General features: G+C 43.4%; 1 protein-coding gene across 1 annotated transcript in view; it reads right to left on the bottom strand.

Annotated features, from left to right (window-relative positions):
* Window positions 1-1,040: 1,040 nt before the first annotated feature.
* SACM1L (SAC1 like phosphatidylinositide phosphatase) overlaps window positions 1,041-23,699 on the bottom strand; it is a 267,712-nt gene continuing 245,053 nt past the window's right edge. Inside the window, exons 17-20 of the mRNA XM_082257843.1 lie at window positions 21,712-21,805; window positions 14,293-14,385; window positions 1,690-1,747; window positions 1,041-1,594 (exon numbers count right to left, since the gene is read on the bottom strand). Of these exons, the coding sequence (XP_082113969.1) occupies window positions 1,458-1,594; window positions 1,690-1,747; window positions 14,293-14,385; window positions 21,712-21,805 (382 nt within the window). The 3' untranslated portion in view covers window positions 1,041-1,457. The remainder of the gene's footprint in view (window positions 1,595-1,689; window positions 1,748-14,292; window positions 14,386-21,711; window positions 21,806-23,699) is intronic.

The following is a 23,699-nucleotide window of genomic DNA, read 5'->3' as shown; positions in this document are numbered from 1 at the left end:
TTCAGAGGAAGGGCTTTAATAATTAGCACAAAAAAAAATCCAATTTTCTCTTGTCAATCCTTTAGACTCTATACCATAGGATTTCCACAAGCAGTCAAAAGAGAAAACAGGCACCTCTGAGTTAAGACTGCGATTTAATATGGCAAACAAGTAATAAAAACTTACATCAAGGTAAGTATAAGCAGACAAGATGGGTCCTTCCGGTGTCCATGTGGAGGCTGGGGCTTGGAATCATCACTGTCATGCAGTGATGACTCCAAGCCCCAGCCTCCACATGGACACCGGAAGGACCCATCTTGTCTGCTTATACTTACCTTGATGTAAGTTTTTATTACTTGTTTGCCATATTAAATCACAGTCTTAACTCAGAGGCGCCTGTTTTCTCTTTTGTTTGTTGCATGTTTGGAGATCGCTTCTGCTCCCCAACAGGCTGGCCCTGAGCACCCAGACTATTTCCTCATCTCACCTTAAGACTTTATCATAGCCTTGATGTGCTACTATATGGACTATCGTTTTTATGTAGTGCTAACAGCTTGCGCCACTTGTTCCATTTCTTGTCTGTATTTCCACAAGCAGTCCCTAAAACAAAAAGGGCAAGCTTTCCTGACCCAATGCTGACCCCGTTAAAAAAAAAAAAAAAAAAAAAAAGGATAAAGCTGTCAGTAAACCAATATTAATGAAAAAAAAGACTATATCTGGAGAGGCTGATATTGTTGAAATGTATATTATTTGTCCTAAACTACCTAGCAGTGGACATATGCTAATTGTTTACATCATATTCAGATGACCATATTACAATAGTGGGGACAAAAACTGCAATAAAAACCTGAAAGAAGTTTTAACCTTTCTCCACTTTGGAAAAAAAAAAATTATATATATTTTTTTGCTGTATGTATTCCCATTGCACAGATTATGCTTTCTTCCTTTGCCCGTGGCTTAACAGGGTATACAGGCAGCGGTAAAAACCTGAGAAATGATGCACTCTATCCAAAAATGTTTCCACAGTGGCATTGAAGTAAAAATAAAATATCCCTACACACTTTAAAACAAAGATAAAAATTAAACAGTTTTATTGCTCATGCAAATCATCTTAAACTATTTATTTTAAAACACAGTTGCAATTTAGTGACAATCATAAGGCATGTGGATCAAAATTATTATTATTATTTTTTTTTTTAATACTACCTAACTACCATGTTTTGAAGTCCATGTCTTAATTCTGTAATGGTTACAGATGCTGCAATATGTTGCAAAGCAATGGAATATATACAGCCTGGCCAGTGAAAAGCAGATCAGTATATGCTTCTCAATGCAATGTCTTATGTTTTAGATCCAATGGTTTAAAATGAAGAAGTTCAAGATCGGTAAGGATAGCAATGTTTGAAAGCAGATCAGTAAAGACTCCATTTATGGCTTGTGCAACAATCACTGCCAATATCCTTCTGACAATCCATAATTCAGTCCATCTTTTCTTTTTGCACCAATTTTGGAGCATCTACAAAGTCTTTGCCATTGTAGAGGATAATGGTGGCTGTTCCAATACTAGCAACTGCCCAGAAAAGCACATAGGCCAAAGTCTCTGTCCATGTGTCACCTTGAAAAAAAGCAGATTTGTTTCAGTACGTTTTTAGTTGTATAAGAATAACAAAATTAGAATCATAGTAATTTAGTAACATAGTATTGCCTTACCAGCCATGAGCAAGCAGATAATGCACATTGAAAAGGCAACCACCATGATGATTGGCAACTGAATAAGAAAGAAAAACAAAATGCATCTTTACTTTCCTAGCAGTAATCAGACTGTAAATGAAATAACAGTTTATTAAATAGGACGATAACTACATGAATCAGGACAATTTAACCACTTACATTTTTACTAATTGATGTGGTTGTTTTTTTCTCCCTGCTATGCAGGGAGAAATAAAACAACCTTATCGCGGTTAGTAAACACAGGGTTCTGTAATGTGATTTTCTAAGCCGATCAGCAGGTCCTGGACATAAACCACTGGACAGAGTGGTCCTGAACCTCCTCTTCTGGGGTTCCTCGCTGGTGCTCTGGGCAATTCATCTCCTCCATGTGCCACCCACAGGAAGCAGCTTCCTATGGTGGAACACATGCAGGTTCCCTCCCAAGCGAGGCTGTGTGCGTCTGTAGACACAAAGCGCAGTTTAGTCCCGTCCACGGCTCCTTACTCCAACTGCCAATGGCTGCTGTTGATCTCAGCCAAGCCTGTGAGGGAGCATATGAGAGAGGGGGCAGAAGACCTGCAGAAGAGCACAGTGCTGGACCAATATAGGATTCAGGTAAGTATTTGCATTAAGGTAAAAACCCTTCATGACTTTAGAACCACTTTAATAGCGTTTATACACAAATGGTGTTTAAACGTGTATGAGTGCAAGGGCATTCTACTGGCTAAAATAAATGCCTGCATGTGCATGGCCACAATAAATAACATGAAGCTGCCAGGGCATAAAAAAACAGCAGCCCCTAAAAGCAGCATTTTATTTTCTGCCCATGTGCATAAGGCCTAAAGATGGGACCTAATTTCAAGCTTTGCTTCACAGTACATTAAAATGGTGCAGAATTGTGACCTAACATTCAGGACCTGACCTTTAACATACTTTGATTTCAACAAATCCAGCAAGAATATAGTAAATTAAAAACTAAGTGGTTTAGATGCAGCCATCTTATACTAATAATTCTAATTGCATTATGGATGTCTTTAGAAGCAGGGATTAGAAATTCGAATGGTCTCTCAACCCTCTCGGCCAGGTTTTTCCTGAGTAAATCTTTGGTATTTTTCATGAGACTTTATGTTTTCTGCACTTCTGGAGCTATCTTGTTCATTTACAATACTTACTTGGCCTAAGCAGGTACTTTAGTAGCATGAGATGCAGATGCATCTCACTTGCCACATTGCATAAGATCTTATCATTAGTCACATGGCGGACATACCTCTGGTTACCTGGAATGTTAGGGGACTACACGTTCCTTTAAAAAGGGTGTTGGTGAGTACGGTCCTCCGTAAGTACCATCCTGCAATAACAGGCCTGCAAGAGACCCATCTCACACCAGAGATTCTTAGCTGTGTAAAAGTAATCTTGGGCATCAAAAGATACATCATGCCACGCATACTTCATACTGAGAGGGGTGTGTGTCCTTGAATACAAATCTCTGGATTTTCATGAAATAGCTGCAATATCTGATTTGGAGAGGCGATACGTATTTTTATATTGTAAATTGTTCTCTTTAATATGTATCATAGCTGGGGTATACATACCTCCACCCTTTTCAATGTCAGTGCTGCGGGACCTGCTGGTCTTCACTTTAGATAAGCCTGATATTCCAATCTTTGTCCTAGGTGATTTTAATAATGTCCTAAATCCTGCCCTAGACAGACATCCCCTCCCCAAATGTAGGTTACTCACGAGGCAGCCCACTGCTACATTTTATTGAAGAGATAAAATGGGTGGATGTATGGAGAGAAAAGTACCCTGTAACTGTCCAATTCTCCTGGTATTCTAAGACATATGAGTTACTGACCCTTCCTAGAGCTCCGTGGCGTCTAAACGCTGTTTGGCTCAAACTGATACCTGTGAACGCTCAGATTGGATAAAACGGTTAGTTTCTTTGAGCATAACGTGCTCTATACTATGCTGCACAGGATGCCCTGACACAACTGATGAACTCCAAAGCCAAAAAAAAATAGTTTTTTTTCCCAAGGTAACATTTTATGAAGAGGGGGAACAGAATGGTCATCTGCTTGCAAAAATAGTTAATGTACGCCCAGTGGTTTCGGTGATTGGTGCACTAAAGCTTACTACAGGAGGCTATGCCAATACCCCCAGAAACCTTTATCGCAGAACTAGTAAAATTTGGATCTCTATGCCTCTAAGGTCTCCTATACCCCAGAGGCCCTATCAAGTTATTTACAGTCTATCAATATACCCACCCTTTTAGATGCTCATAGAGCAAGTCTGGATGCTCCTCTTACGTTAGAGGAGATCCGGGAGGCGACCAGCTCTTTTCCCAACTCCAAAGCACCTGGAGATGATTGGCTGCCAATGGAGGTATTCCAACAACACGCTGATATCCTTTTACCTAAGCTGTTGAAAGTATTCAATAAGGCTGGCCATACACTATACAATTTTCTTGTTCAACTTTCCTTTGGATTCACCAAAACCATGTAATATAGGGTCAAACCTAAACACTTTCAATTTGTATGCAGTCAGGCAGGCCCTTGCACTACATAGTTTAAGGTAAATCTAAAGGAAATTGAATAAGAAAATTGTATAGTGTATGGCCAGCCTAAGGCTCATGAGCATCGACGGTTACCGCCTTCCATGAACACGGCTAGTATTATTACGCTTTTGAAGCCTGATAAGCCAGCTACAGAACCTAATTCTATAGACCTATTTCCTTGTTACAAGCTAAAGTGGCTAAAGTACTGGCTCGGAGACTTAAAGAAATTGCTGATATCGTTCATGAAGACCAAGCCGGCTTCCTGCCTAACAAACTACTGCCTTCAACCTGAGATGACTATATAAATATGCAAACACCAGCTGACAATGGAGGGGCGAGAGCACTTTTGTCGCTGGACGCAAAACAAAGCCTTTGATAGCGTGGAGTGGTGCCATTTGTGGGCAGTGGTGGAACGATTTGGCTTCGGTGAAAAATGTATTGCATGGGTCTATTTATTGTATCATAATCCCCAGGCTGCTATCCTGAGGAATGACAGGATCTCACAGTTATTTTCACTGGGTAGGGGGTACTAGGCAGGGGTGCCCTCTCTCCCCCTTCCTATTTGCCCTTGCAATAGTACCTCTGGCGGCTAAAGTTAGGACCAGCTCTCGCTACTGCTGTCAGTGGCGGGTAGAGCTAATTTAGCAAAAACGATCTTAATGCCCCAGCTGCTCTATTTCTTCTACAATACAGCTCTGGTTATACCCTAAAATATTTTGAGTGGTAAATTTTATATTTCCCTCGCTATTATGGAAATCGGGTCCTGCTAGAGTCAGGCTGGAACAACTCCAGAGGTCTAAAGATACTGGGGGCCTAGCTTTCCCAAACCCCTGCTGTACTATCTGCCAGCCCAGCTGCAGCAGCTGCTAAATGGCATGAATGATGTATCGGCCGAGGGGAAACACACTGATTCCACATGAACTGTGGCTTTACACTGTGAAGAAGCTCAGACTCTCCTGGAATCCCTTGAGGCCCAGCTCTTCTTAAATTTTAACAAAAGCTACCCCACGTATAGGCTACTACATAAGATTTGGTTCAAAGAAAAACAACTAGAAAGAGTGTAAGGATTTACTAGTTACAGCCCCATCTGGAATAACAATACTTACCCGGAACTGAAAAAGCTACAGTGTGCAGCCCGGTGGCTAATATATGGTATTACTCACCTCACATTGTCAGATTGTAAGCAATGGCAGGTTGCTCCCATTTGCCCAGATGCAAGCCAGATATAGATGGTCAAACAAAACTTACTTCCCCTACCTTCAATTGCAGCATGCCATTAAAGAGCAAGCATCCTTCGTGGGGGCGGTGTTATCTCCCACTCCTCGTTTCAATATGATGCAGCAATCCACATCCACTAAAGGGTTCGTCACCTGGTGCTATGCGATGCTGCTGCCAGAGTACCTGGAGAATTTTCCCAACGCGACAATGGAAAAATGGGTGGAGGATGTGGGTGATATAGATGGGGATCAGTGGTTGGAGGCCCTGGAATCTGTCCACGGCTGTTCTTTAAATATAACCCAAAGACTGTCCCAACTATATATATTACTGTGGGTTCATCATACCCCACTTAATTTGTTTACTCTTGGACGTCGCCCAGACCCATTGTGTATGAGATGCAAGGGAGCTAAGGGGGACCTGATATATCTCCTTTGGCTGTGCCTCTGAGATATGAGCGCTTGATATATCAGCACAGAGGCAACTCAAACCGGTTCAATAAGATCTGGGGATGCAGGCTAGCTACCCCTGGCTTGGCTCCATTGGACCTAATTCTTGATAGGCTATTATTTAAAAGTGGGAACTCAACCGCTCTGTTTGTCCCCTTGCTGAGTTTAATTTAAAGTACTGAGGAAGAGATATGATGAGGATTTTTTCTTAACCATACCTAGGGATGCATACATTGTTAGATATAATGACTAATGTCATCTCTGGTTCAATTGGTTTTAAAAAACCTGCTTTGTCTTTGTACAAGAACATTATTCTACTTTGTATTCCGTGAAAGTATTGTATAATGTAATACTCCGGAATGTGCCTAGATTATTGTACTGTTAAAAGTGGTAAATACATTTTATTCTGATTAAAAAAAAAAAAAAAAAAAAAAAAAAAGGGGATTTGTGACTTACCGTAAAATCCATTTCTCTGATGTTCATTGACAGGCACAGCTCCTGTTATTCTGGACCATTGGGTTATGCTGTCCCCTACAGGAGTAGGACACCAGGCAGAACTTCTGGCTACACTGATGGGAAGTCCCAGGGGGTATACTCCCTCTCCCTTCTATAGTCACTCAGTTTTGTTACAAGCAGTGTCAGGAGAATAACTCCACAGAGGGGTGGTTGCTGTGTCCGTCAATGAACATCAGAGAAATGGATTTTACAGTAAGTGAAAAATCACATTTTCTCTTTCGTTCATTGACGGACACAGCTCCTGTCATTTCTTGACCATTGGGACTTCCCCTAAGCAGTGTTAAACATGAGCGGGAGACAGCAAAAAATCCCAAAGGCTAAACATTAGCTTACCAGGCAACAGGGGCTCAACCAAAAAAACTGGAGCCTTCCTGAAAAAACAAAACAATACACCCTCAAAGAGAAACAGGCCCTCTTAAACAGCAGCCTCCAAAACGTTGCCGCCAAAGAAAGCATCTGCAGATGCCAACGCACCGATGACCAGGTGGCCGCCTTGCAAACCTGCGTCACTGACGCTTGATGAGGGAAGGCCCAGGAGGCATTAAACGCCGAGTGGAGTGCGCCTTGACAGGAAAAGGAGGAATCTGACCCCTGATGGAATAGGCCTAAAGCACCGTCTGTCTGATCCACCTGGAAATGGTCGCAGAGGAAGGGGACAACCCTTTGCAAGGTCCATCTGTGAGCAAGAGTAGAGAGACTGAAAGATTCTGTAGCTGGCAGGTACACCCTAATTACCCGAACCACATTCAAGGCATGCAAGGCAATTTCCTTTGGATGCTTAGGCCTGGGACACAGGGAAGGCAACACAATGTCTTCATTCAAGTGAAAGTCAGAGATCACCTTAGGAAGGAATGATGGACAGGGGCGAAACACCACCTTATCCTTGTGAATCACCAGATAAGGTGAACGACAGGATAACGCTGCCAGTTCAGACAACCAGCGTGCAGAGATGATAGCCACCAAAAAGGCCACCTTCTGGGACAGCGTAAGCAGGGGAATCTCCCAAATATTTTCAAAGGGAGGCTTCTGTAGAACTGAAAGCACAAAATTAGGATCCCAAGGCAGCAATGGAGCCCGCACTGGAGAAAGCAAATGTCACACCACCAAGGTAAGCCGGTGGATGTGGTTTATCTGGACTTTGCAAAGGCCTTTGACACCGTTCCCCACAAACGCTTACTGTACAAACTAAGGAAGGTAGGTATGGACCATAAGGTTAGTACCTGGATAGAGAACTGGCTCCAGGGGAGAGTCCAGAGGGTGGTGATTAATGGGGAGTACTCGGATTGGGCGGGTGTGGAAAGTGGGGTCCCCCAGGGTTCTGTCCTGGGACCAATCCTGTTTAATTTATTCATAAATGATCTAGAGGAGGGGATATCGAGTACAATCTCAGTATTTGCAGATGATACTAAACTAGGCATGCCAATATCTTCTATGCAGGATGTGGAAACCTTGCAAGCGGACCTGAACAAAATAACGGGATGGGCAACTACATGGCAGATGAGGTTTAATGTTGAAAAATGTAAAGTAATGCACTTGGGGGCCAGAAACCAGAAAGCAAGCTACTCACTAGGGGGGGAACCTCTGGGTGAGTCTAGGATGGAAAAGGACTTGGGGGTACTGGTAGACAACAAGCTTGGCAGTGGCATGCAATGCCAAGCCGCCGCAAGCAAAGCCAACAGAATACTGGGATGTATAAAAAAGGGGATTCACTCCAGAAATAAAGAGATTATTCTCCCTCTCTACAAGACTCTGGTCCGGCCACATCTGGAGTATGCTGTCCAGTTCTGGGCACTGGTCCTCAGGAAGGATGTGCTGGAACTGGAGAAAGTCCAGAGAAGGGCAACAAAAATAATTAGGGCAATGGAGGACATCAGCTATGAGGAAAGACTACAAGCACTGAACCTATTCTCTCTGGAGAAGAGACGATTGAGGGGGGATAGGATATCAATGTACAAATACTGTACTGGTGACCCGAGCATAAGGAACAAACTATTCAGTGAAAGGAGATACAATAAGACACGTGGCCACTCACTAAAACTAGAGGAAAGGCGGTTTAACCTTAAAGTGCGTAAGGGGTTCTTCACTGTAAGAGCGGTAAGGATGTGGAATTCTCTTCCACAAGCAGTCGTATTAGCAGGGAGCATTAATAGTTTCAAAAAAATATTAGATGGACACCTTAAAGACCAAAACATACAGGGGTATACAATGTACGGTTAAAAGCAAACACACACACACACATCATAGGTTGAACTGGATGGACTGATGTCTTTTTTCAACCTCACTAACTATGTAACTATGCAATCTACATCTTCCACGTACGATGGTAGATCTTACTCGAAGTAGATTTCCTAGCTTTTAACAACATAGGAATCACAGACTCAGACAAACCTCTATCCTGGCATTCAAAGCCAGGGACTGTAAACCAGGATGGAAGATCGGTCCTTGGGACAGCAGATCCTTGCTAAGAGGAAGCTTGCAAGGAAAGCCGGCGACCAGCCGTACCAGTTCGGCATACCAAGCCTGGTGAGGCCAGTCCGTGGAATCCCTTCTGCCTCGATCCTGCATTGGAGTCTGGGCAGAAGCTTGAGAGGAGGGAAGGTGTAAGTCAGACGATACTGACCTCACGGGGCCACCAGCGCGTCTGTAGCGACTGCCAGTGGAACCCTTGACCGAGCCACAAATCTCTGCACCTTTCTGTTAAACCGAGACGCAAACAAAGCAGGCAGAGTCCATCTCTCACCTTGGAATGCCGGCTACCTCCACAGCTGCCAGGGCACTTCTTGTGCCCCTTGGTGATTGACATAAGCCACGGCCGTAGCATTGTCCACGTGAATACGCACAGGGCATCCCTGAAGACAATCCGTCCAATGATCCAGGCACGGTCTGATCGCTCGGAGTTCCAGGATGCTGACTGGTAGTCTGAATCCCCTGAGCAGAATGCTTGCCGAGGTCCAGCCTTGTGGACGGAACTAGGGCAGATTTCATTCAGGGTAGCTTCAGACGATCTCCATGAAAGGGCAGATCAGTCAAGGCCTTCTTTGAAGCCTGGTCTGCAGACAAGCATTTAAGCCAAAAGACACGCCGAATGACCACCACCAAAGCAGAGAGGCGAGCCATCAGAGGAACCGCATCCAAGGAGGCATCACAGATAAACTGCAACCCCTGGACCAGTGGGTTTGCCAGCTCAGCAAAGGCAGGAGGAAGCTGTTCATCCTCCAGGTCACGGCGTAGGAGCCTATCCCAATCGGTCAGCGCTTGCGACGCTAGGGCAATAGTAAATACTGGCCTCATTTCTGAACCTGCTAATGTTTACCTAATGTGGGCCACAGCCTCCGCCTTCCGGTCAGCTGGATCCTTAAAGGCTGGGAACTCTTCCACCAGAATCATGGTTGCCTTGTTTAACCACTTTACCGCTAAGTACTGTAATAGTACTGCGGCAAAGTGGCTCGTTCCCGTCTGACGACGTAGACCTACGTCGTCAGACTCCTCCCCTGTAGGCGGCGCTCGCGCGCCGCCGGAGGCGCGCTCCCGCTGTTTTCATTCACAGCGGGAGTCGGGCCAGGGGAGGAGCAGCGGCGATCGCCGCTGCTCTGCCCCGATCGTCGGGGATCTAGTGTGGAGATCCGCCCGCTGTGTGTAAACACAAGCGGGCGGATCTCCTCAGTGACAGGGAGTGACAGATCGGACTGTTCAGCATAGCTGGACATCCGATCTGTCCCTGTCTCACAAAGTCACCTCCCCCCCCACACGTCAGTAAGCACCAGGCATACATTAACCCCTCCCTCTCCAATAAAGTTAACCCCTTCCCTGCCAGTGTAATTTTTACAGTAACAGTGCATATTTATAGCACTGATTACTGTAGTAATGTCACTGGTACCCCCAAAAGTGTCAAAAATGTCAGTCAAGGGTCCGATCTGTCCGCCGCAATGTCACAGTCCCGCAAAAAAAATCGCAGATCGCCACCATTACGCGTTAAAAAAAAAACCACCAAAAATGACAAAAATCTTTCCCTTTGTTAGTAAACGCAATAACTTTTGCGCAAACCAATCAAAATACGCTTATTGCGATTTTTTTTACCAAACATAGGTAACAGAAAACAAATTGGCCAAAAATTTAAACAAAAATTGGTTTTTACATCTTTTTTGGGGGGAATTTCATTTAAAAAAATGTGAAAAATATTGTTATTTTCTCAAAATAAACGCTCTTTTTTTGTTTATAGCGCAAAAAGTAAAAATCGCACAGGTGATCAAATACCACCTAAAGAAAGCTCTGTTTGTGGGAAAAAAAGGACGTCAATTTTGTTTGGGTACGGCGTCGCACGACCGCGCAATTGTCAGTTAAAGTCGCACAGCGCCGAATCGCAAAAAGTGGCCCAGACGTAAGACAGCAAAATGCTCTAGTGGTAAAGTGGTTAATCTGGAAACTGGAGGGTCCACCACCGGTGGCACAGTCCACTTCTTAAGAAGGGACTCCTCATAGGGGTAACGCCTAGTAACGCGCTTCGGAACCCCACGGGGACGCGTTGGTCATCTCTACTCTTTAGCGACAATTCTGTAAAAATAGGAAGGGAAAGCAAACACCTTTGCCTCTCTGGATGGCTTGGGAGTGCCAAAGGGTACCTGCATCTCCGTCGCAGCTTCAGCCGCGTCCTACATCCTCAGGGTCTCACGCACAGAAACAATCAGTGCATCCATCAGCACCATTTCAAGCATGGGCGCAGACAAGGAGGGCTCATCCTCGCTATCAGAGGATTGATGCGACTAGGCACGTGGTCGCATACCCAGCAGGGTGACCCACGTCCGCGGCGGCTGAATCAGATTCAGGGTCCAATGAGACAGATGAGGCAGGAGAGGGCAGGGGGTGCTTTTTGCTAGCCCGTCGCCTGCAAGCCGCCTCCACCCGGAACACAAGGGACTTCAGGACCACTGTCAGTGCATGAATGGATGGTTGGGAATCGGAGGGCCTCGCAGCCTCAAAGAGGGGATCAGGTGGGAAAACATGCTCCAAGAACTCCATGAGTCACCAGGGGGACCCCACAAAAAGTGTAACATACTGCTAAGGGACAACCCCCACCGTGCTGGCAGCACCACCCGGTTGCCAAGCACAAGACACAGAGCGATCCTCAGCAGAGAGGGAGAGGACCCCACCAGACTCACCACCTGCCGACACAGGCACCTGCAAGCACCTGGAAATTCTGCACTATACGTGCAGCGATCAGGAAGCTAAACTATCTGGGAGTCAGCACCAGGGGATAAGGAGAGGGCTCCCATCACTGAAATCGATGCCCATAGGGCTTCACTGTCATGGCCACCGCTATTTGCAATAGTAATCCACAGGAAAATGGCCACCGGACTACACAAATATGGCCGCAATGTATAGGAATACACAAGCTACAAGAAAATGGAAGCACCACGAGGCATACAGGGACCCAGGACAGATCCAGGCAGGATGGAGGGCCCTGGCAGGAGCTCCCACCAGGTACAACCCCCCCCACCGCACAATTGATCGTCTGCCTGCCGGCGGCGCACCCCTTGGCCTCCATCGCCATTACCGTCCTTCCCTCATCCCGAAAAGGTGGCTAGACCACCCAAAGAAAATACATCCCCAGCGTATGTGAAGGGGGGGACAGGATGAGGGACTTGACAAGAAGGGGGTGCCTGCGGGAAGGAGGGGAACCCCAGGGGTCCCACATGCCCCCAATACCCTCCAGGGGTAGAGGGGGGACAGCTACTAACCATACCAGGAACCAGGTGGGCACTGCTCCAGACAGATCCTCCTCTTCATCGAAATTGGGAGGCTGTCGGCCAGGAGGAATGCTGCGACTCAGGCCGAGTTTAGGTCGTATGAGACCTCGCAAGATGTTTAACTCGCTAGGCCAGCTCCCGTCCAGTGGGGCTATGTGGCGCCCGACCTAGCGTGGAGCTGAGACCTGCGTGCGCTCGCTGGCCAGACTGGGGTGACCATTGGATCTAGATTATTCAGCCCATCGCCCAGTCCGGCAGTTGATAGTAGATCTCACAGGAAAAATCCAGGAGGAAAAAATGTATTTAAAAAACTTTGCCGGGACCAAAGATCCCAGCAAGGAGCTAGATCCTTACTCCGGATTGGGCAGAAAAAAACTGAGTGACTATAGCAGGGAGAGGGAGTAGACTCCCTGAGACTGGGTGTAGCCAGAAGTTTTTTCTGCCTAGTGTCCTACTCCTGTAGGGGGCAGCAAAACTCAATGGTCAAGGACAGGAGCTGTGTCCATCAATGAACGAAAGAGGAAGAAGGATTTATGGTTACAGCTATAGATTTCTAAATTTAGATGATCAGTATTTTTTTAATTTTTGCTTTATTATTTGGAGATATCCTAACCCTACATACCCTCTTTAAAAAGTATACCGTAAAAGAGGGTTTTGCCAATTTTCTTGAGATATCTTTCAGGTGGGAAAAAAATGTTATCTCCTGCATTGCTATGTTTTTATTGCTGGATTTCTCCTTTAAAGTGATTCACTCCCATTTCTGATCTTGATGATCATTTTCACTAGACCCATCTTCCAGCTCACATTGTTACAAAAGGGGTTTTAAAATAAATTATATTAAACAAGAAAAAAGTGTTGGCTGGAGTTCAAGGACTTTAAAGATTAGAACAAACATTTCTTGATGAACATTTCATTCCTGTGATAATGTGTTATGCAATAGTCTGTGGATTTCTTCAGAATTTAGGGTTTAAAACTCACTTCAACTGTGTTGATGACCTTTTTTTCCCCATTCTTTCTTTAGGTAAGATGATATCTCCCATTTTTCATGTACTGGTCCATTATTTTTAAAATGTACTATCTGTGATTTAACCACTTGATCTTTGGAAGGTTTACTCCCCTTCGTGACCAGGGCATTTTTTTTGCGGTACGGCACTGCATTACTTTAACTGACAATTGTGCAGTTGTGCCACCCTGTACCCAAATAATAATTTTTTTTGTCCTTTATTTCCCCACAAAAAGAGCTTTCTTTTGGTGGTATTTGATCACCTCTGCGGTTTTTCGCTTTTGCGCTATAAACAAAAAAATAGACAGACAATTTTGAAAAAAAAAAAAAATCATAATAATAATAATAATAATATATTATTTTTACTTTCTGCTATAAAACATACCCAATAAAAATGTCTTCATAAATTTAGGCCAATATGTATGTTGCTACATATTTTTGGTAAAAAAAAATCCCAATAAGCATATATTGATTGGTTTGCGCAAAAGTTATAGCGTTTACAATTTATGGGATATTTACATTTTTTTTCAATGGCGGCAATCAGCCAATTGTAGCGGGACTGCAATATTGCAGCAGACAAAATTGGACACCTGACACTTTTTTGGGGACCAGTGACACTAATACAGTGATCAGTGCTAAAATATGCACAGTCACTGTACTAATGACACTGGTGAGGAAGGGGTTAACATCAGGGGCGATCAAAGTGTTAACTGTATGCCTAGCCTGTGCTTACTCACTGTGGGGGAGGTACTTTGATTTGGGGAAAGCAAAGTTCCGTGTTACTGCTTTACAGAAACACAGAAATAACACCTTCCCTTCTGCCAGAAAGACTATCTGCCTTGGTGCCGGTGGACATCAATTCCGCGGTACCAGCCGCTGGGCTCCCGCTGTGTGTAATCACAGCAGGAGCAGGTTGCTGGTAGAGCAGGCGCCCCAAACTCAGATCACATACTAGATACATGATCTGGCACAGGGCGGTAACCCTGCTGCAGTAAATGTACATTGGGCAGCCCGGAAGTATTTTTTTTTTTAAATAAACATTGTTTTGGCAAAAGCATAAAGAGAATGCCTGACAAAAGAAAGACAGAATTAGGTCTACAAAATGTAGTGGCGTTTACTTACTGCCAAGAATTTCCAATCTTTCTGCACTTGTAAAGGACTAGAGGAATAGGCTTCTTCAACAGTGTAATTTCCAAGAAACAAGTCAATTGAATCCTGTATAAAATCAAATAGACCATATGTAGTTTAAAACAAAAAGCAAATGTAAATATGTTATATTTCTTACCTTCTGTTAATTTACTATCTATAATAGTATCCTGAGTCCTTGAATTGAAGTGGAACTTAAGGTTTTTGTTTACCCTAGCAGCTCGTTTTTATAACAGAAGGGACTTTTTAGGACTCTTCTGCCATAAAATACTTTATCCTTGTTTGCTAGCATTTTTAATTACAAGAGAACATTCTGTAAATCATTATAATGCCCGAGTGCCTAAGGCCTGGAAAAAAAAAAAAACACAACCTGCAAACAATGAAGCATTGAAAAAGCAATTATTTAAATTAAAGTTCCCCTGCCCAGGAAAGACAGTTGTTGGTGCAGAAATCGCGTTAGGTCACCTTCTTCAATTAAAAAATAATGTTACTTTATTTTAGTGCACAGGATTTGGCCAGATTGAGTGTAAAACTTGAAATAATATGACAGCCACTAACAGTTTACAGAATGAAAGTTCAGAATTGTTTTGGATGCAGTATCTACAGTACAGAAACCAGATAATGAAAAGATATTACTCCTAACCTCCCTCATTCCTCCTTGCATAACCACCTCCTCCATGCTGCAATTAAGAAATCAGCAAATTTCCTCCCTCCTCCTAAATGCCATCTGTTTAAAAACAATTTAACTTCATTCCTCTACTGCAGTCATGTGAAAAAGTTAGCATACCCCATACAAATTGTTAACATTTTTGAACAGGCAAACATTGGATTTTCATTCAAACAGTGCCTACAGATAAAGGTAAAGTAATAAAAAAAAAAAAAAAAGATCTAAATAAATAACACAAGAAATTGAGATGTGCCATGGGTAATTATCTCCTATAATCTGGCACTTTCTCCATACTTCATAGCACTTCTGAGTATCCTGGCCATGTCCTTTAGCAGGACATATAGGGGGGATTCAAAAAGACTGTTGCGCCACTTTTCTGGCATTAATCTTTCTTGTTAATGTATTGTTCTAAATTCATAAAGCATATGCAGCACTCTTGATTCTGACAGACTCGTGCGCCAAATTTAGGTAGTTCTAAAATTAGCCCCTTTTACATTGCAGTGCAATGAATAAGCCAAATTTAAAATAAAATACTGAAAGTTTGTATCTTACAAAAGTGGAGCCAATTAAGACAAACTCTCTTTTGGCGTACAGAGACCCTGGAGCAGACAGACTTTGTGAAAGAGTCTTGCGTGCATTCTAAAAGTGACACAGCATGTACCAAACTAAACTTCTAGACAGGTATATAAATGTGGGGCACACTGCACCACTTTTCTTCAGGCTTTCTGAATTCCAGCAAGGCCAAACATGAGTAAACTGTGTTTCTTTGATATACATTTCAAAGTGCTATATTGTGAAATTCTCTCCTTCCTGCTTTTGCTGAAGAAAATCTCCTCCATCATCCTGGGCCTTCCTTGGTTGAATTCCATACCATAAACTGCCACACTCTTGAAGTTATGGTTTGCATGGTCTGCCAGTAAGGATATCTTTCCCCTACTCCAATTACGAATGTAATAACATTGCCTATGCCTGGACCATCTTACAGATTCCTTCTGCCAATGCCACTGCTGATACCTTGCCTCTTCACTGGTTCTTTGATTTTGCCATTAATATAATCCCCGGGTCGACTCCTAGCAGAACATCCTAACCACTCTTGATTCCTGAGATTTAGGCCACATCCAAATATACTTCAGAAAAAAAGGAATCATCTGCAAATCCGCTTTGCTGGCTGAAGCTGACTTTTTTTTTAAATTTTTATCTCCCAAATGCAAAACTTTACATTTATCAACATTAAACCTCATTTGCCACATAGTTGCTAATCTTCCACTTCAGCTCCAGAAGGTTTTACCCCTTTCATAACCATGCCATTTTCTTTGCTATTTAGCACTGCACTACTTAAACTGGTAATTGCACGTTAATGTAATGCTGTTCTCAAATGAAATAACGGAATTTTTGTAAAATCTTACCTGTAAAATTCCTTTCTCCGAGTCCTCCGACAGTCGCCGCCTCTTCATATTCGTCACATATGGGGTATTAGACTTTGCTCCGAAGGAGTAGCTAGGCAACAGAATATGTTAACATTAAAGCTTTTAACATATCCCACCCTCAAGGGGTGGTCCCCTCAGTCAATACCCTCCTACTTCCTGCAACCATATCTCAGTTTTAGTGGAATAGCAGTAGAGTATACAACCAAACCCCAAAAGAGGGGCGGGGGCGGCGACTGTCGGAGGACTCAGAGAAAGGAATTTTACAGGTAAGATTTTACAAAAATTCAGTTTTCTCTTACGTCCTCCGACAGTCGCCGCCTCTTCATATTCGTCACATATGGGGACGTCCCAAAGCAGTGCAAACATGAGGGGTGGGAAACGCATCCGCGCCGAAAAGGCAACGCAGTCTCCGCATCAAAGAAAGGAACCTTACCAAAGGAAGGAAACCAGCTGGGCAACAGAAAAAAACAAGTGCTCAACAGGAGCAACAACCCAGGAAAAGACAAAAAACCAGGGGATATAAAAACTTATCCCAACAGCCAGAGGTCCCTAACAAGGGACCCTAGGGAACTGCCGCACTAAGAACCTTGCGGCCAAAGGAAGCATCCGCCGATGCCTGGACATCTACTTTGTAGAATCTTGTGAACGTGTGTACGGTCGACCAGGTCGCCGCCTTACACACCTGGGCTACAGAAGCCCCATGACGACAGGCCCAAGACGTACTCAAAGATCTAGTAGAGTGCGCCTTCACAGGCACAGGGGGAACCTTCCCCTGCAAAGCATAGGCCTGTTCAATGGTCTGCCTGATCCATTTTGCGATGGTAGAGGCCGAAGCCACCATGCCCTTCCGAGGACCCTCTGGAAGAACAAACAAGGAGTCCGTCTTTCGAAAAGACTCAGTCGATTTAAGGTAAACCCTTATCGCCCGAACAACATCCAGAGAATGCAATCTCACCTCCTTTGGATGTTTAGGCTTCGCGCACAGCGAAGGTAAGACAATATCCTCATTAAGATGGAATTCCGAAACTCGTTTCGGAAGAAAAGAAGGATTAGGTCATAAGACCACCTTATCCAAATGAACAACCAGGTACGGAGACTTGCAGGACAAAGCTGCCATCTCCGACACTCTGCGAGCCGAAGTGATCGCCACCAAAAAGGCGACCTTTTTGGACAACATAGACAACGAGATCTCCCTGATCTGTTCAAAAGGAGCACGTTGCAACACAGACAGAACGAGATTCAAGTCCCAAGGGGGCAAAGGATCCCTCCTAGGAGGAACCAGATGCCGCACACCCTGAACAAAAGTGCCAACCAAGGAGTTGGAAGCCACGGGACGTTGAAACAGAACGGCCAGTGCAGACACCTGACCCTTTATCGTAGCCAGCGCCAAACGCTGATCAACACCCGTTTGAAGAAAAGACAGCACACGGGAAACCGAGTACGTGCGGGGTGAAAACCCCCTGGACTCACACCAGGCAAAATAGGTCTTCCAAGTATGGTAATAAACCTTCCCCGAGGAAGACTTCTTCTGAGAGCCTTGACCCTCTTAATGGCGTGGGGGACCCGCACAGGCGAACAAGCCGCTGCACATGAGGCAGGGAGAGTCGCAATTCAAGACGCACAAAATGGGGGTTAAGAAACCGCACGGCGTCCAGTGAGGTAGCCACCTCACCAATCATCCCTGCACCGAACAGGGATGGGTCGTTCACTGTGCCAGGAGCGTTACCTGGCTGAACGCTCGATGGCAGGCTGGGAAGCCACTGACCCACGACCTGCGACCAGGGGGATCAGCCCGAGACCCAGCCCGCATGATCCTCTTCATCAGAAGAACTAACGCTGACAAAAATAACAGCTAAGTAAAGGTAGAGAGAAAACTCAAACAAAATATCAAAAAGAAGAAAGTCTGGGGCAGAAAGCCCCAGCACAGGAAAAGCCAGCCACTCCTGACAAGCTAGACATTAAAACTGAGATATGGTTGCAGGAAGTAGGAGGGTATTGACTGAGGGGACCACCCCTTGAGGGTGGGATATGTTAAAAGCTTTAATGTTAACATATTCTGTTGCCTAGCTACTCCTTCGGAGCAAAGTCTAATACCCCATATGTGACGAATATGAAGAGGCGGCGACTGTCGGAGGACGTAAGAGAAATATATAATTTATTTCACACAAATAGTTTTCTTTTGGTGGCATTTGGTCATCTTTGGGTTGTTTATTTTTTGAAAAATGCATATTATGAGAAAAAAAATTATATTTTTTACTGCTATAAAACAGATCTAATATTTTTTTAAAAAAAATCTAATTTCTTAAAAAAATTTGGACAAAATGTATTCTGCTACGTCTTTGGTAAAAAAAAAAAAAAAAAAAAAATCCCAATAAAGTGTATATTAACTGGTTTGCATGAAAGGTATAGCATCTACAAAAATATGGAATATAGATCAGAACATTTATTTATTTTTATACTTCTAATGGCGGTAATCAGTGACTTATAATGGGACTGCGGTACTGCAGAAGGCAATCTGAAGCTAACTAAAGCTGGGGGAGAACTGACTGCCACAGCCACCAGTGACACTAGTAATATGCTAGAAATATGCACTGTCACTGTGCTAATGACTGGCTGGGAAGAGGTTAACATCTAGGGTGATTGATTTGAGAAACAAAATTCTGTGGTCTGATGAAACAAAGATTGAACTCTTTAGCCTGAAGGGCAAGTGTAATGTCTGGAGGAAACTAGGCACTGCTACTCACCTGGTCAATGCCTTCCCTACAGTAAAGCATGGTGGTGGCAGCATCATGCTGTGGGCATGTTTTTCAGTGGCAGGAACTGGGAGACTAGTCAGGATCGAGGGAAAGATGAATGCAGCAATGTATAGAGACATTCTTGATGAAAACCTGCTCCAGAGAACTCTGGACCTCAGACTGAGGCAAAGGTTCATCTTCCAACAGGGCAACGACTCTGAGCACGCAGCCAAGATAACAAAGGTGTGGCGATGAGATAACTCCGTAAATGTCCTTGATTTGCCTAGCCATAGCCCAGACTTAAACCTGATTAAACATCTCTAGAAATATTTCAAAATGGTTGTGCACCGACTAGGCGTGCCAAGCTTGTAGCATACTCAAAAAGACTTGAGGATGTAATTGGTGCCAAAGGTGCTTAAACAAAGTATTGAGCAAAGGCTGTGAAGTACATGTGATTTTTTTATTTGTAATAAATTTGCAAAGATTTCAAACAAACTTCTTTCTTGTTGTCATTATGGGGTATTGTTTGTAGAATTTTGAGGAAAATAATGAATTTAATTCATTTTGGAATAAGGCTGTAACATAAAAAAATATGGAAAAAGTGAAACACTGAATACTTTCCGGGTGCACTGTTTATATACACAGGTGCATCTCAAAAATTTGAATATCATCAAAAAGTTAATTTATTTCAGTAATTCAGTTCAAAAAGTGAAACTCATATTGTATAGATTCATAACACACAGAGTAATATATTTCAAGCATTTCTTTCTTTTAGTATTGAGGATTTTGGCTTACAGCTAGTGAGAACCCAAAATCCAGTATTTCAAAAAAAATTGTAATATTACATAAGACCAATAAAAAAAGGATTTTTAATACAAAAACGTTGGCTTACTGTAAAGTATGTCCATGTCCAGTATAGTATGCACTCATTACTTGGTTGGGGCTCCGTTTGACTAAATTACTGCATCAATGCAGTGCGGCATGGAGGCGATCAGCCTGTGGCACTGCTGAGGTGTTATGGAAGCCCATAGCAACAATGCAGACAAGCTTTGATAGCGGCCTTCAGCTTGTCTGCATTGTTGGGTCTGGTGTCTCTTATCTTCCTCTTGACAATACCCCACTCTATTCTCTATGGGGTTTAGGTCAGGTGAGTTTGTTGGCCAATGAAGCACAGTGATACCATGATCATTTAACCAGGTATTGGTACTTTTGGCAGTGTGGGCAGGTGCCAAGTCCTGCTGGAAAATTAAATCAGCATCTCCATAAAGCTGGCCAGTAGAGGGAAGCATGAAGTGCTCTAAAATTTTCTGGTAGAGGACTGCGCTGAGTGGACTAACACCAGCAGATGACATGGCTTCCTAAATCATCACCGACTGTGGAAACTTCACACTGGAGCTCATGTAACTTGAATTCTGTGCCTCTTCACTCTTACTCCAGACTCTGAGACCTTGATTTCCAAAGGAAATGCTAAATTTTCTTTCATCCAAAAAGAGGGCTTTGGACCACTGAGGAACAGTCCAGTCCTTTTTCTCCTTAGTCCTCGGTAAGAAGCTTATGACCTTGTCTCTAGTTCAGGAGTGGCTTGACACAAGGAATGTGACAGTTGTAGCCCATGTCCTTGATACAACCGTGTGTGGTGGCTTTTGAAGCGCTGACACCAGCCATAGTCCACTCCTTGTGAATCTCCCCTAAATTCTTGAATGGCCTTTGCATCACAAGCCTCTTAAGGCTGCGGTTATCCCTACTGCTTGTACACCTTTTTCTACCACACTTTTTCCTTCCACTAATATGCTTGGATACAGCACTCTGTGAATGGCCATCTTCTTTAGCAATGGCCTTTTGTGACTTACTCTCCTTGTGGAGAATGTCAATAACTGTCCTCTGGACATCTGACAAGTCAGCAGTCATCCCCATGATTGTGTTACCTACTGAACCAGACTGAGAGACCATTTAAAGACTCAGGAAACCTTTACAGGCGTTTTAAGTTAATTAGCTGGTTAGAGTGTGACACCATGAGTCCTTTTTATCCCAATAAAGTAACGTAATTACTCCTGATTTAGCATTTATTTAGATTCATATTCTTGGCTTTAAATAATAAAAAAAGGAAACCTTTCCCTTTTCCTGGAAGCCTTGCCTAAAATTCTCACATAGATGCAAGACGTTATTTGTAGATTTTTGTAGCATCAAAATGCATTCCATGCTGGTGATTGAGTCTCCTGATGCTGAAATTGATATATTTGTTGATACCATTATAGGTAACCTCCAGTTCTCCTATTGCTTGTGTATTTATATATATATATATTAATACTATTATTAACAGTGCAGCATCATAATAGTTATGTAAATTTTGCATAGCAGAGGAGTAACTGATACAGACATCCTAACTTGTTCTGTGAACACACTTGATCTATTTTTAAACTCTCTAATTGATAATTTTTTCTACTTATATCTTAAACAAGGTTTATGATGATATTGCTATAGACACAGATAATTGTTAAAGATATACTTTTATACAACGTGCAAGATGACAACAGAAAAAATGAAAAAAAAAAAAAAAAACTCTTACTTGTCTAAACCCATCAGAAAAATTATTTTTATAATATCGTATGAGGGAGTTCCAGCCATCCATTACAAGTCCCCACTGTGTTCGTTTTCCAGTCCTAAGAAGAAAAAAAAAAAAAAAGGGAAACATGCACATTTAGAAACATAATTTGATGTAAATGTTGATGTACAGTATGACATATCTCTCTCCTAATAAACAAGCAAAAAATTGGGGGAGCAAACCCTGAACATGTATATCTAAAGCCGGTGCAGCTATGGACCAAGCGACATGTATATTAAAAAAGAATAGCGCACACATGCAAAAGAAATGACTATCAAATATGGAGACAATCCATAAATAAAAATGGGGATTTAGTGTGCTATTCTTTTTTAATATACATTTCGCTTGGTCCATAGCTGCACCGGCTTTAGATATACATGTTCAGGGTTTGCTCCCCCAATTTTTTGCTTGTTTATTATGTATTCGGTCTGACCAGACTTCTGGGGTTGAGCACCCCACCCCCCCACACACACACCTGTACTCTATCAGTGTCCACTATCAAGTAGATATAGGAGGAGTCCCTTGTAGTGCATTAGCACATCTCTCCCAGCAAGGAGTGTTGTCTCCAAGGGTTAGAGAGGCTGGATTCACCCCTTTTTTATGGATAGTGTAGGACCCACTGATAATGGGGTACTTTGACGCAGTGGTGGGCTTGAGCACGATATGGCCACATGGTGGGACTAAATCCCCATTTTTATTTATGGATTGTCTCCATATTTGATAGTTATTTCTTTTGCATGTGTGCGCTATTGTTTTTTATATACATATCTCTCTCCTACAAATGAAAAGAAGATACAGAATGCTTTCTGGCAGTAAAAACTATTGAAAAGTATTTTTTAAAGCATTACAAAGCATGGGCATTGCAGAGTTAGATGTCCTAGGACTACGGAAAAATTGGATTTTTGACTTACTGTAAAATCCATTTCTCTGATGTTCATTGACGGACATAGCTCTTCATCTTCATGACCGTAGGGTACAGGAGTAGGACACTAGGCAGAGAAAAGCTTGAGCACGCCTATGGAACAGTCCCTGGGGGTGTACTCCCACTTCCTTCTATAGGTTTTCAGTTTTGTAACAAGCAGTGTCAGAAGAAAACAACCCAACTCCAAAGAGGGGTGGGTGCCGTGTCCGTAAATGATCAGAAACATGGATTTTTCGGTAACTCAAAAAACTGAATTTTGTAAAATCTTACCTGTAAAATTCCTTTCTCTGAGTACTCCGACAGTCGCCGCCTCTTCATATTCGTCACATATGGGGTATTAGACTTTGCTCCGAAGGAGTAGCTAGGCAACAGAATATGTTAACAATAAAGCTTTAACATATCCCACCCTCAAGGGGTGGTCCCCTCAGTCAATACCCTCCTACTTCCTGCAACCATATCTCAGTTTTAGTGGAATAGCAGTAGAGTATACATTCAAACCCCAAAAGAGGGGCGGGGGCGGCGACTGTCGGAGGACTCAGAGAAAGGAATTTTACAGGTAAGATTTTACAAAAATTCCGTTTTCTCTTACGTCCTCCGACAGTCGCCGCCTCTTCATATTCGTCACATATGGGGACGTCCCAAAGCAGTGCAAACATGAGGGGTGGGAAACGCATCCGCGCCGAAAGGCAACGCAGTCTCCACATCAAAGAAAGGAACCTTACCAAAGGAAGGAAACCAGCTGGGCAACAGCAAAAATAAGTGCTCAACAGGAGCAACAACCCAGGAAAAGACAAAAAACCCAGGGGATACAAAAAACTATCCCAACAGCCAGGAGTCCCCAACAAGGGACCCTAGGGAACAGCCGCACTAAGAACCTTGCGGCCAAAGGAAGCATCCGCCGATGCCTGAACATCTACTTTGTAGAATTTTGTGAAAGTGTGCACGGTCGACCAAGTCGCCGCCTTACACACCTGGGCTACAGAAGCCCCATGACGGCAGGCCCAAGACGTACTCAGAGATCTAGTAGAGT

This window comes from Pelophylax lessonae (assembly GCF_965119305.1).
Source record: "Pelophylax lessonae genome assembly, chromosome: 5".
Lineage (NCBI taxonomy): Eukaryota > Metazoa > Chordata > Amphibia > Anura > Ranidae > Pelophylax > Pelophylax lessonae.
Note: the sequence above shows the minus strand (reverse complement) of the source record. Positions and strands in the feature narration are given on the sequence as shown.